The 12,860-nt window shown below is 43.9% G+C and overlaps 2 protein-coding genes and 1 long non-coding RNA gene across 4 annotated transcripts in view; 2 read left to right on the plus strand and 1 right to left on the minus strand.

The window, feature by feature from the left end:
- rnft2 (ring finger protein, transmembrane 2) overlaps positions 1-3,719 on the plus strand; it is a 10,253-nt gene extending 6,534 nt beyond the window's left edge. For both annotated transcript variants that reach the window (XM_019885714.1, XM_019885715.1), the window contains 4 exons: positions 840-905; positions 1,841-1,942; positions 2,021-2,164; positions 3,173-3,719. In XM_019885714.1, the coding sequence (XP_019741273.1) occupies positions 840-905; positions 1,841-1,942; positions 2,021-2,155 (303 nt within the window). In that variant the 3' untranslated portion in view covers positions 2,156-2,164; positions 3,173-3,719. The remainder of the gene's footprint in view (positions 1-839; positions 906-1,840; positions 1,943-2,020; positions 2,165-3,172) is intronic.
- On the minus strand, positions 2,627-4,853 carry LOC109525339 (uncharacterized). Its single transcript, XR_002170126.1, has 2 exons — positions 4,060-4,853; positions 2,627-3,322 (listed from the first exon to the last, which is right to left on the minus strand). It is a non-coding gene; the product is annotated as an uncharacterized LOC109525339 (long non-coding RNA).
- A 92-nt stretch (positions 4,854-4,945) lies between these two features.
- The window catches only part of fbxw8 (F-box and WD repeat domain containing 8), a 13,201-nt gene continuing 5,286 nt past the window's right edge, over positions 4,946-12,860 (plus strand). Inside the window, exons 1-11 of the mRNA XM_019885682.1 lie at positions 4,946-5,578; positions 5,675-5,779; positions 6,217-6,381; positions 6,602-6,690; positions 6,774-6,931; positions 7,565-7,761; positions 7,845-8,066; positions 8,863-8,993; positions 11,457-11,630; positions 11,712-11,828; positions 12,389-12,532. Of these exons, the coding sequence (XP_019741241.1) occupies positions 5,018-5,578; positions 5,675-5,779; positions 6,217-6,381; positions 6,602-6,690; positions 6,774-6,931; positions 7,565-7,761; positions 7,845-8,066; positions 8,863-8,993; positions 11,457-11,630; positions 11,712-11,828; positions 12,389-12,532 (2,063 nt within the window). The 5' untranslated portion in view covers positions 4,946-5,017. The remainder of the gene's footprint in view (positions 5,579-5,674; positions 5,780-6,216; positions 6,382-6,601; positions 6,691-6,773; positions 6,932-7,564; positions 7,762-7,844; positions 8,067-8,862; positions 8,994-11,456; positions 11,631-11,711; positions 11,829-12,388; positions 12,533-12,860) is intronic.

Raw genomic sequence — 12,860 nt, forward strand, 5'->3', positions numbered from 1 at the left:
TTGCAGTTTGAACTGTCACGAGAGGAGAGCAGCTGCAGCAAAGTTGACGCAGCAAATAACTCTTCCGGAAAAGTCAACTCAGTCGATGACTTTGCTCTGAGTGGATGCACCGCATGAGGAAGCGTTGCATTCTACAGGCTCACATGCTTCTCAAAACACCTGTGCGCAAGGAGACAACCATTATTTTTAATTTTGCACTCCCCATTTTGGTCTAAAATGTCATTTTGTAAAAAAAGGGATATGTTCCTTTTTAATTTTATTTTGTGAAAAAAATTGTATAGGGAGCTGCATTATGTAAATGTGTAATTTTTATACCAAATGGCCATGACACATTTTTACTCTCACACACCCCATTTTTAGTTTAAAAGTGACATATGCAAATATGTCCCCTTTTCACCGACATAAAGAAATTGCGCGGCCAATCATTAACGTAAATGTGTCATTTAAAACATTTGATGTTGCGCCCCCCTTCTTGATTTTCAATGTCATGGAAAGGAAATGCTCATATTTCACCATTCTATTACTTAAAGACATTGAATTGGGGCTGTTTGTAAATTTTGGGGGTCATATCAGGCTGCCATTCATTGAAATTTTCGCACCCCCTTTGGAGTTTGAAATTTGACAGAAGAAAGTACATAAATTTAATTTACTTTGTGACAACAAAATCACTCCTGCTCAGGAAAAAAAATGTAGAGATGTAATTATTAGACCAGATGGCATTTTTGATGAATCATGTCGCACACCCCCATTCCTTTTTGTGACAACTACCTCAACATGCTTGAAATGAGCCCCGCTCAATTGCCTGCTATCTTCTTGTCATTTGTCTGTGTCGACTGCAGTCGCTTGACATCTGCGGCCGAGCGTCGGCCCTACGCAAGGCGCTGGTCCTGCTCTGTCACTCTCAGGTGAGGCTCACGCACCCTCTTTTGAATTCCAACCGAAATTTTAATTGCCATAATCTTTCTGTCTTGAATTGGGAAAATCAAACTCATTTACCCAACAGACAGTTTTACTCTCCCGCACCTCTTTCCAATTAAAAGTATAAGATAAGATAAGAAACCTTTATTAGTCTCGCAATGGGGAAATTACCAATTCACAGCAGCAAAGTTAATTTGGTTCATTAATTTCTGCTTTTAATTTTTTTGGGAGGGAGACCCATAAATTAATTTTTTTCCCACCCCGTAGAAGGAAACCATTACTCTTTTATTGTCGGGCACCCCCTTTTTCAGATTTAAAACAAACAAAAACAATCCAAATTTTAAAGAGGAAACTGCTCCTGTTTGATGGAAGAAATCACACGTGAAATGAAAAGCAATATACAGGTAAATACAGATTTTTCTTTAATAGAATTTACAGCAATTGGCCATTACATGTTAGTGAGATTATAAAAATGTAGCAAAGGTCAAAATTCAGTGCATGACATTAGGGGTCAAAAGGTCACTAATTAATGATGATTGATGATGCTTCATGACCTTTTTATGACTTGTAGCTGCTGTTTACACCTCCGCTTAATGTCAAAGGCCACTAATTAATGAGGAGTAATAATGCTGCTATTGAATGAATAATCTTTTTTTTCCCCCCCTCTCACAAAAATTCCCCTTTTTAAATTTTGCGAATGAAAACTCCACTTTGGGAGAAAAATTTTTTTTTACACCTAATGGCATTGCGCACCCATTTTGAGTACCCACCACAAAAATTATTTTGAAAAAAAAATTACACTTGGAACAAAAAAAAAGTACATTTTCAATCATGACCGCAGTTTGCATGCAACGTTTGAGTCTTGCGCAAAAGCAAATTGGCATTTTATGAAGAGCCTGTTTTTGCTGACCGCTCTTTGCAGAGTTACGGCGTGCGGGCCGGCGGCCAGCAGTGCAGCGAGGCCGGCGACGTCTGCGCTATTTGCCAGGCGGATTTTCGCGAGCCCGTTGCCCTCCTTTGTCAGGTACTGGAAGACGCCCAGTCTGTTTAAATAAAGAAATATGTCTGTGAATCGTGATGAGTCGCTTTTGTTCGTCGCCAGCATGTTTTCTGCGAGGAGTGTCTAAGTTCTTGGTTGGACCGAGAGAGAGCGTGCCCTCTGTGTCGCGCCACCGTCTTGGAGACACTCCGATGCTGGAAGGACGGGACCACCTCCGCTCACTTCCAAATCTACTAAAGCCGCATGGTAATTCAAAAAAATAAGTCCAAATGTTATGCGAAACAGTTGGAATGTTTGGCATTTTTTAGGAGCCGTGTTTCAAACAGGTTTGATAATTTTGTTGCTGAGGCACCGATGGCGCTTGGTGTGCGGGAGTCGTCATACGACAATTTAAACATAATATTCCAACTATATTCTGCCAAAATGACATTTTACTCTTTGTCCTAATTTTTTTTCTTATGAATATTACTATGTTATTCCTGTTTTCAAGATTGGTTCAAGTTTTATGCAAAACTTTTTTTGTCATCTAGTGAGGATAAAGATGTGATATTACACACCCCCCAAAAAAAAAAAACCCTTCCCAATTGAGATGAAGTTGAAATGTTCTGTGAATAATTATACAATGACCAAAGAGTCACTGTACAAGAATGAAGTCGTCAAAGTATAAACTCAGCATAATATTTAATCTTTATTCTGGTAAATTGATGATTTTTTTTTCTATTACCATCCGGCACCTTTTCCAGTAAAATCTAATCTTTTTACTTTTAATCTGAATTTTTCCCGCTTTACTTTTAACATCACTTAATTCTGGTCAAATTCCTACTTTGTCTTTGTTGAAGTGTGATGCAACATCTTTTATAATGAGGCTGAAGATGTGAGATGACACGGAGGGTTAAAGCTGCTAAAGGTATTCATTCGATTGTAAGGATGAAATTAAAATCCAACAGTAAAAAAAAAAAATCAATGAAAAAACCGTAACTCTACCAGAATACATTTCAATATTACAAATAAGTTGTCGTCTTCATATTACATCGCCATACTTCATCCGTCCAATGCGTTATCGAGAGAGCCCGCAGTCTTTGGCCCCGAGGCTGGAACCTTTCCACGACTCGGAACTGGTTTCACACGCTCGCCGTTTACATGACAGCCAAATGTGCAATCTGGATGAAACTTGGTTCAACAGCTTCCGTCCGTCTATACACACAATTGACACTGCTTCTCAACACCCCCCCCCTTCTCATTGCCATGAATCAGCAGGGAAGATGACATCACTGCATGTGGCAGAGGAGAAAGAAGAGGCGCAAGGCGTATTCATTCCTCATCACGTAGCCTCTCCTCCGGTGCCTCGGACTGGTTGAGTTACACGCTCGTCATCCTTGTCTTTTGTCTGCGGTCGCGAGTTGCCTGCGTACGAGAGAGACACAGGCAAATGCAACTCAGTCAAGTGAGAAAAAGTTTGAATTGAAAAGAAATGTTTATATTTTGTAAAAAAAAACAAAAAAAAAACCCAACAACAACAATCTGCCTGTTGTGATGATAAAGTCGGAACGCTTGCAGCAAAAAAGGCTTCATGGCATTGCGAGAACCAAATTGTAATGTGACAAAAGTAGAGGCGGATTGAAATCTGGAAAAGTTGTTATGGTCACAATGATCAATTCAAGGATAACGGAACACGACGCTAAAAAAATGCTGTGTTGAGAGAATATGGTCGATATATGCAAAAAAAAAAAGTCTTTGTAAGCTGTGAGGAAGTAACAATTTGGGAATACATGGTCAGTTTTACATATTTGTAATATAATGCCAAAAAAAGTCACAATTTTGAGGAAAATAAAGTTAGAATGTTGCCAGAAGGTTGGCATGATGTCAGAACACGAAGTGGAAAAAAAGTTTATCATTAAGACGTAATGTTGCTAGACTAGTAAAATCTTACAAGGACACAATTCTAATGTTAAAATAGTTTGCAATATTCCATCTTTATCATTTTAACTTTTTTTCCTTGTAATATAGCGACTGGATTTGGGTAAAATTATGAGTTTTTATGACGTGAATATTACACTTAAGTCACACGTGGAGAAGTAAGTGTAGTGTCTTATTTATATTTGCGGAACAAAGGGTTGAAGCAAAGTCACGTGACGACCCACCTTGCTATAAGTGTCGTCTAGTGAAGAGCAACAGCAGCAGCGCGCACACGCCTACGCGCGCGACTGTGCACGCGTACGTCAAGCCTCCGTTGTCTTCGCCGGCCATCTCCCTGCGACGCCTGTCCAGCTGGTCCCCGATCAGCCGCAGGCGCGTCCCGAGCGCCCGAGCCGCGCAGTCGGGCGGCGGCGACGTACGAGTGTGCTCGCCCCCGATTGGCGGCGGCCAAGGCTGGGTGCGCATCAAGTGGCACATGCTTTCCTTTTCTGATGCTCCTCGTGGGTGGGTGTGGGGACCCCCACCCTGCCTCCGCTTCTTGTATTCAAAGTATTTGGTGTGTACCGCCTACTCGTGGATTATTCATAATATGGGTCACGCGATGCGAAACTGACGTCATGTCTTGCTCACTGGAGACACATTAGTGTTGGTCTGCGGAATTGCTCCAAAAGTGAAATACATTTTCTACGCGCCTGACGTTTCTTTCTCGAATATTTTTTTTTGTTATCTTCACCGCATTGTTTCTGGGTAAATTGCAAGTTCGTGAGTGTTTATGTACATTCCAATAAACCAACTTTTATCCATTTGAGTTCTACAAATGTTGTGAGAAAAAGTGTCCGCGAGCCGAACCGAAATAAGTTAATATGAGAAAATGTTTCGTTCGACTTTTGTCTTATTCTTACATAATTATTCTTTTTGATGCATTTAGTCCGCCACTTGATGGAATACTAAAAGTCGTTTGGGATGACATTTTACCTGCACCTCGACTCAAGTGTCGACTCTGAAGCAGTGTCGTGCGCATGCTTCGAAATGCACGGGCTTTGAACTCAGGGCGTTATTGGACTCCACACTTAACTCTTTTTTTTTTTTTTTTTTTGATAAAACGAATAAATTGGTATTTTTATCAATGCAATTTTCTATTATCACAAACCGTGAAGTTTTTATTCGCGATATTTGTAGACCATGACAGACGAGGAACTTCTTTCCTTGATAGGAAGGAATCGTTTCTCTCGCCGTGTCCCTCGTCGGACTCTTTGTAGTGAAGGACGTGATTTTTTTGTTTTGGCCACACAACTTCTGTACCAGAGATGTCCTCGTCGTTTTCGACGCGTTCACACAAAATGTTGCTTTTATATTCCTGACATTTTGCACGCTATGGCCGAGGACGAGCTCGCTGCTTTCAGGGAACGTTGGAAACGTGAACTTTGGCGTCCAAAAGAGGATCGGCCGGTCGTTCCCGCTGCTTCCCCCAGTTGCAGTCACGAAAACAAAGACGCGAGTCGGGGTCAGAACGAGCTCGAACCCGAAAGGAGTGGTGGCGTTGAGGAGCCCAGCTACGTGTCCATAGCCAGGGGCTTGCTGGGCGGCAGGACGAGCCCGCTTTTGGGCAGACTCGCGGAGGAGAGGACCAAGAGGAAGAAGAAGTACCAAGAGGAGACCGCCACCTGCAGGGAGTCCCTGAAGCATCCTCGGAAAAAAGTACAGCAAGAAGAGCAGCTGGTGGATCAGCTCATTCTGGACCTGGTATGGAGTCACTCGGAAACCATCTCGATATAGACACGAGTTATCTACAAAGTGCTTTCTCCGCCGTTTGTTTTGTTATTTTGCTTTTCAATGCAGAACGAGGCCAACGACATCCCCTTCTTTGACATTGACTTGCCGTATGAGTTAGCCCTGAAAATATTCCAGTATCTCAACCGCACTGAGCTCGGCAGATGTGCACAGGTGAGTGACTATAAATAAACAACCGTCTATTTGTCCACCCAGCCACAGGTAGGGTGAAGACGGGGTGGGTAAACATACCCATTGAAGCCAGCGTTTGCATTTTTCAAAGAAAACACCACCACCTTTTGTCATATGATCAAAATGTTTGTCTGAGACGACAATAAAATATGAAAGTGGTCTTTTGAGCCTAGGTTTCCCCCAAAACACGTTAAACCAGTGTCATTTAGCCTTTGTTCACGCTACACGACAATTCAATTGACTTGCTCATACTGTCTTGAGCATCTATTGTTTTTTTTCCATGTCAATTGTGAAGGCTGAATTCTTATGGGGAAATAAATTGTCTAAATATCCGGTGTGCCTGCATTCTGGATACTCAGGTTGCGCTCATCTGACATGTACATCACCAAAAGTCATAAAAGACATTCATCTGCCGGCAGGTGAGCAAGGCGTGGCGAGCGCTGGCTGAGGACGGGATGCTGTGGTTCAGGCTGTGCGTGGCGGAGGGCCACGGGCGCGGCGCCGCCGTGTCCGACTCGCCTTGCTGGAAGGCGGCGCTGCGAGACCGCCGCGTTGCGGCGGCCAACGTGCGCGCTAACTGGAAGGTGAGTGCCGTGCTTTTCAACACACGACGTCACGTGACAAACACTGACGCCAATCTCAGATGGCAACACTAGCCAACAACGCCTTCTAAGTTGTTGGAGAAAATCTTCCGAGTTTGAAGGTGTAAAGTCTTGAATTAAATGATGTCTTTATCGGATTTTTTTTTTCTGAAGTTTTGGGTGTTTTTTTTTTTTTTGTAATTTGTTCACTACTTTGCTGCAGAATCGTGTTGGCTGCATCAGCCAGCTGCAGTTTGAGCTGGGAAAGGTGCTGTGCGACGTCAGCTCCTGTGACAACTACGTCCTGGCAGGGTGAGGATCAGAAATCAGACAAAAAAAAAGTTGCCGGTGGCGCCGGCGTTGTTAACATAGTCATGTCATGCGCTGCCCGTCAGGTACTCGTCGGGGGACGTCCGGCTGTGGAACACGTTGCACTGGGACCTGCCGTCATCCCACCTTAAGTCCAACTGGCTGTCGGCGCTCTCCGAGCCCAGGCCGCCCGTCGCTCTCGTGCAGGTCGCCGGCAGCGTGGCGGCGGCTGCATACCTTGACGGTATTAACAATTAATACATCAATTTCATTGAGTACATTTCAGTTATATTTTTTTACAATAACTACGAGGCTGAAATAATAGGTTTTTTTTGGTTTTATAATTTCGAAGTTAAAATGTTCAATAATTATTAAAGAATATTTTCCAAGTCAATTCAATTTCATTTATGTAGCACTTAATGACAAACGAGTCTGAAAGGTCTTCACCGGCCCAAAGTTGACAAACCTGAACGACATCTGATTTAATCCTCCCCAAGAGGGCAAGGAAAAACCGCAAAAACCCCATATGGGGGCAAAAAAGATGAAATCTTGAGAAGGGACCACAGATTTCCAGCACTTGGCCTGCTTCAAAAAATAATTACATTTAAATAATACATTATCATTTGTAAATATAAGAAAAATGACAAAAATTAAAAATAGGCCATTTTTAAGTACATGTATTTTCTGTTTGTAATTGTAATTGCTGTCATTGCTGTTTCTACTATGACAATATTATTTATAATTTTGATTATTATTACTTTTGTACTTTAAAAAAATCATCCCAAAGAATGTTTTTTTTTTTTATTAAACGAAAGCCATCAGGTTGCTTGCCTGGTAACCACAGCTGGGGCTTGGCGTTGCTTCTCTCGCATTCCAGGTTGTGTGGACGTTTGGAGCACCCGGACGGGCGGCGAGCCCATTTACCACCACCAGACGGCGGGGAGCCACCGTGCTTTGGCCCTCAGCCCGGACGGCTCCATCCTGGCTTCCGCCGTCGACTCGGACGTCCGACTGGACGGCACCGACGACCGCGGAGCGTGGAGGACGCTGGCCCTGACCCGCCTCCCCAAGCCCGTCTGTCATTTGAAACAAACTAAACAAATAATTGTTTTATCACACACGAGTGCAGTTTTATGTGCTCCTTCCCTGTCTTTCAGGTTCATAGTTTGGTGTTGGCTCCCGGCAGCAGGGGACGGCGGCGTGCGCTGACCGCAGTGGCAGCCGGGGAGTCGGTCTACCTGCTGGACGAAGTAGAGGAGGAGCCGAGGACGATGCACTCGGTGTACGGTCACCCTGTCACCTGCCTGGAAGCCTCCGAGCGTCGCGTTGCGTTCGGCGTGAAGCGCGGAGGCTGGGCCATGCACGATGCAGGCAACAAGGTGAGCGAAATGGGCGGGGTTTGCAAATGTGTGCGGATGTCATAAAATGGGGAGAAAAAAAAAACGAGTGAATCCTTAAGCATGGACACCATGCTTATAGCATGTCCACACTCAATGCCCCATGTTAGATACAGGTGTGTGTGTGTGTGTGTGTGTGTGTGTGTGTGTGTGTGTGTGTGTGTGTGTGTGTGTGTGCATGCGCTCATAAATACAGTTGAGTTGTGTCTATGCTGACTGACCCATTAAGTCAGCTGACTAGGTTCAAGTAAACATCTATACAATGTGACAAATTTGTATTCATTTCGTTTACCGGTGTGTGTGTGTGTGTGTGTGTGTGTGTATATATATATATATATATATATATATATATATATATATATATATATAAAGAGAGAGAGAGAGAGAGAGAGAGAGAGAGAGAGAGAGAGAGAGAGAGCGCAAAACCGACCAGTTAGCATGTTAAAGTAATGTAGCAGGCTACATCTTTTAACCCAAGCAGTTCATCCCAGCCCAAGTCCTTTCGTTACAAAAGGTTCAATTCTTGAAATGTCACAAAAGTTTGCCCTGTGTCCTTGTTCGGCTCAGGGTCACGGGAGCAAAACGAGCGCGCGACAGTTAGCATGACAAGATGACGTAGCAAGCTAATGGCAAAGGCAGGAAAGCGAGGAAATTACAGCTAGCGCGAGAGGCTAACGTAGCTGTCTACGTTTTGACTCAGACGCGGCAAGCAGCCGTATCGGATTTAAATTCAAACTCTTTGTGTTGTACGCTGATTGCGAGCGTCCCCCCCCCGCAGATCCACGTGTACAGCTTGGAGACCGGGAAGGCGGTGGCGTGTGTCGGCGACTCGCCAGGCGACTTCACGTGCATTCACCTCGACGAGGGCAACGCGCCACACATGATGGTGTGCGGGAACAAAGACAGGAGGTGGGTCGCATACGCCAACAAAAACAAGACACAGTAAAGCGCGAAGCACATGAACAAAAAAAACAAATGTACACATAACTACAACATCGAGTTGAATAAAACCACACCACACTAAAACAGACAACACACATGGAAGCTCAAATATCACCAAAATTGTACAAACAAACATGCACAAACAAAACACACACACAAACGCCCTCCCACACAATAAACACAAATGCAAAAAAAAAAATGTTTAAAACCATAAACAGCACAAACACTCACTCATATATAATCTCTTTTTTGTGGGTTGAAACAACTGAAAATGTGTAGAGGCTGAATTTTGCAGCCCGCACTCTTCGACGCTAAAGTAGGCTGATAAAAAGGCGTGATTAGCATTTCAGTCATCTTTATGATTAAAATTGTGTTTTTTGCGCGATTGATGATCTGTCAGATGATCGGTGGTCAGCAAGCGCAATGGCGCCCCAGGGACCTCCGCCTCCATCTGTTGATGCCGCGCCTTCATTACAGCACATTAGCGTGTTGGCATAATCACGTTGGCTTTTTTTTAATTCCAATCACAAAACGTCTAATGCAGTCGCAATCAAATGTCAACTCCTCCTTTAATTTCAACCATGCTTGGACCCCCCCAGATGCCAGGCTAGGTAATTTTTTTTTCCACATTTCCCATCCTTCTCCGGAGAGAATAATATCATGGATGTTTATCAGCGCTTTCTGAAGAATGTGGGCGGTTAAAAAAAAAAAACATTTTTCGTTTTGCGGATCCCTGAGATAGCCATGGCCCCTCAAAGATAAAAGTCTAGCTGCGCCACAGGGTCCAGCCATCACCATCGTCAAAAAAATAAAATAATAGTCACAGCGCCGTTCCTACATGTGTTGCTCCTCCTTTTGGAACCTCTGACAAGGCAGTAAACACTGTCCTCTGCTGGTCAGAGTTAGACAACGCACCCTTTTACACTCAAATGCATTTTCCCCTGCATTGGGTTGTTTGATACTTTTCTGATTCAGATTCAGAAAACTTTAATCAACCCCATGGGGTAATTGGACTTAACAGGCACGCTCTGCACAAGAAACATGAAAAACAAAGACGAACATGGGATACAGTGCGAAGGGCCTGTCGGTACTCGCTGTAAGTACAGCGCCCCGAGATCTTAGATGAGAAAGTAAACACTAGGGAAGGAGGGGATTCTGCACATGTAATGTTGGGTAAAAATTGTTTTAGCATTTGACATTATTTAGATTTTTCATTTTTTTCTATATATTTCTTAGTATCTTAAAATGTTGAAGAACTGTAGTTTTTTATTTTTCAGTGCAGATGCTTTAAGACTGGAAGTTTAAAAAATATATATTTAAAAAGTGATATAATCAAGATCGAGCAATATGAAAAAAACGTATTGTGATCATTTTTTTAATCCTGATCACCCAGCTGGAGGTCAAATAAAATAAAACTACTCGTACAAGATTTCAGGTGGACAGGTGGCATTTTAGGGGTACTACTGAAATTTATCGGTGTCCATTAATGATAATATAAAATTAATCGGCTGTGTTTGGCTGGCAGCCATTTCAGGGTGCACCTCGTCTGCTGGTTCAAGACAGCTGGGACAGGCGCCAGCACGCCCGTGAGGATAAGCGCATCGGATGAATGGACAAAATGAATACATATAAAAAAAATGATGCTACCTTTGTTTTCAAATATAACTCGTACATAACACAATGATGTCAATGCTAGTTTTGTTAGCCCGCGTATGCGCCGTTTCCCATGACGAGTTGCCATTAAGCCGCTGGCAGAATTCCAACAGTCAAAGTAACATGATTTGGTTGAATCTTTGTTTGGCCTCCAGTTTAAAGACTCACAATTATCAGCCCCATGTTTTGTGCGCAACTCTCACGCGAAAATGGGCTCGAGCCTCTCGATGTTTGAAAAGTTGTTTTCGCATGGCCATGAATGCGGTGCAGCATCTGCTTTGTGTTCTTTGTCCCGCTTCCTTTGACAAGTAGTGTGACAAAGAAAGAGTTGTTTGGCAAAGTGTCGAGTATGTCCGCTGCAAAGATCTCCCTGGACCGCAGATCAACGGCGGTCATTGTTGGAAATTCAGCAGCGTTGGAACGTGACGCCTCCGCAAGCTGCAGCCGCATTCCGTTAGCTCGCGTTCCCAGCTTGAATGTCGAACCTCCGCCAAGGCTGAGCAGTCAGAAAAAATGTCTGCCCGGCTCCTTGAGCGGAGGAATTCCATCATATTTGTTTCCTTCCACAAACGCTCTTCTGTGTGTTCGGCTCGATACAAAATTATTCTTCTCCAGTGTCTAGTGGCATTGAATCCCGGGAGTCACTAAATGAACCTCACTCTTCTTTTAAAAAGCAGCAAAAATCTTTTAGAATATAAAAATATATCAGTCAGTCCCGAGGTTTGAACTTTTTCAATACAACTGTCCATTTTTGCTATTTGTGTGTTTTGTTCCCAGGGTGCGCGTGTTGGACCTGCGCTCGGGATCCTGCGTGTCGTCCTTGTACGCGCACCAGCTGGGCGTGACGTCGGTGCGCGCCGACGACTGGAAGGTGGTGAGCGGCGGCGGCGAGGGCCTGGTGTGCGTGTGGGAGCTGAGGATGGGGAGCAAGCTGTGGGAGATGCACAACAGGTGAGAGCGCCGAGCTCCGAGCGGCCGCCGGCTTCCGACTGAGACAGGGCCTGTTGTGGGTGCCTTGGCGCGCGCGTGCAGGCATCCCGTCAGACACGTGCGCTCGGACAGCCGTACGCTGCTGACGGCCAACATCCCCGACGACAAGACGCCGCGGGGGGCGTGCATCACCGACGACGACCTCACGGCCCACCGCAGGTACTGGCGAGACTTCCGCAGTGTTTAGCGTGTGGCACCAAATTTTTGGGGATTTTTGCTTCCCTTTGTCTATTTTTTGGGCTATAATTTTTTTATAATGTTTTTTGGTTAAATAGCTATTGGTACATATTTGTGGATAATCTGGTTTGATAATTGTGTATTTTATTTCACATTTGTGTATATTTTTCATTGAATATACACAAATAATCTTTTTGTCTGCGTTTTGTTTATCCTGTTTTTTTGTTTTTTTTAACTACGGTATTTTTTTTCGGCTTTGTTTTTCCTAATTTGTCTGAAATTTGTGTATTTTTGGCGATTGTTTTTCATCATGTTCTGCTTTTGGTTTTTGTGTTTTTCATTTCATAGTCGAGCCCTGCATGCGGATTTGCACATTCACATTTTTTTTTTCCCCAATATTTTTGCAATGTCTTAAGGGGGTTTCCGAAATCTTTATGAGTAGCCTTCTGGGCCTGCTCTCAAAAGACCTCACCAGTGAGGAAGAACGTGACTTTTTGCCACTTCCCACTTCCTAACCGCAAACGTGTGTGGTTCCCGTGCAGGCACCGAGGAACCATCTGCCACTACGACTTCTCGGGCGGCGGCGGCGATGAAAGTGGCATCCTCCCCATCTGCAGGTCCGACTACGCCCAATCTCACGGCTACAACTACAACATCACGCTGGCCATGCCCTACGACCACCTCAGGTGAGCATGGAAACTTCTCGCCGGGCGTATGTGCACTGAGTGGCCACTAGTCTAGCTATGCCCCCCCCCCCGCCCCTCAAAAGCAGCAGCATTCATTAGAAAGGAGGCCCTGGTTGTATATTTTCAATTTTTAACACCAACATGAAAATAATGTACATGTCCAGTAAAAACATATCACTGCAGATTTGTATTTTTATCCAGAACACCCAAAAGTTGATTTAAAAAATTGGCTTGGTTTGCATTTTCTATGTTCATATTCAAGAATTTGGATTAAAAAAAGAAGAAAAAACAAAGGGGATAGTGAAAAATGTTTTTTTTTTTTTTTTGT

Source organism: Hippocampus comes, unplaced genomic scaffold (genome assembly GCF_001891065.2).
Source record: "Hippocampus comes isolate QL1 unplaced genomic scaffold, H_comes_QL1_v1.1 scaffold78, whole genome shotgun sequence".
In the NCBI taxonomy this organism is placed as follows: Eukaryota; Metazoa; Chordata; class Actinopteri; order Syngnathiformes; family Syngnathidae; genus Hippocampus; species Hippocampus comes.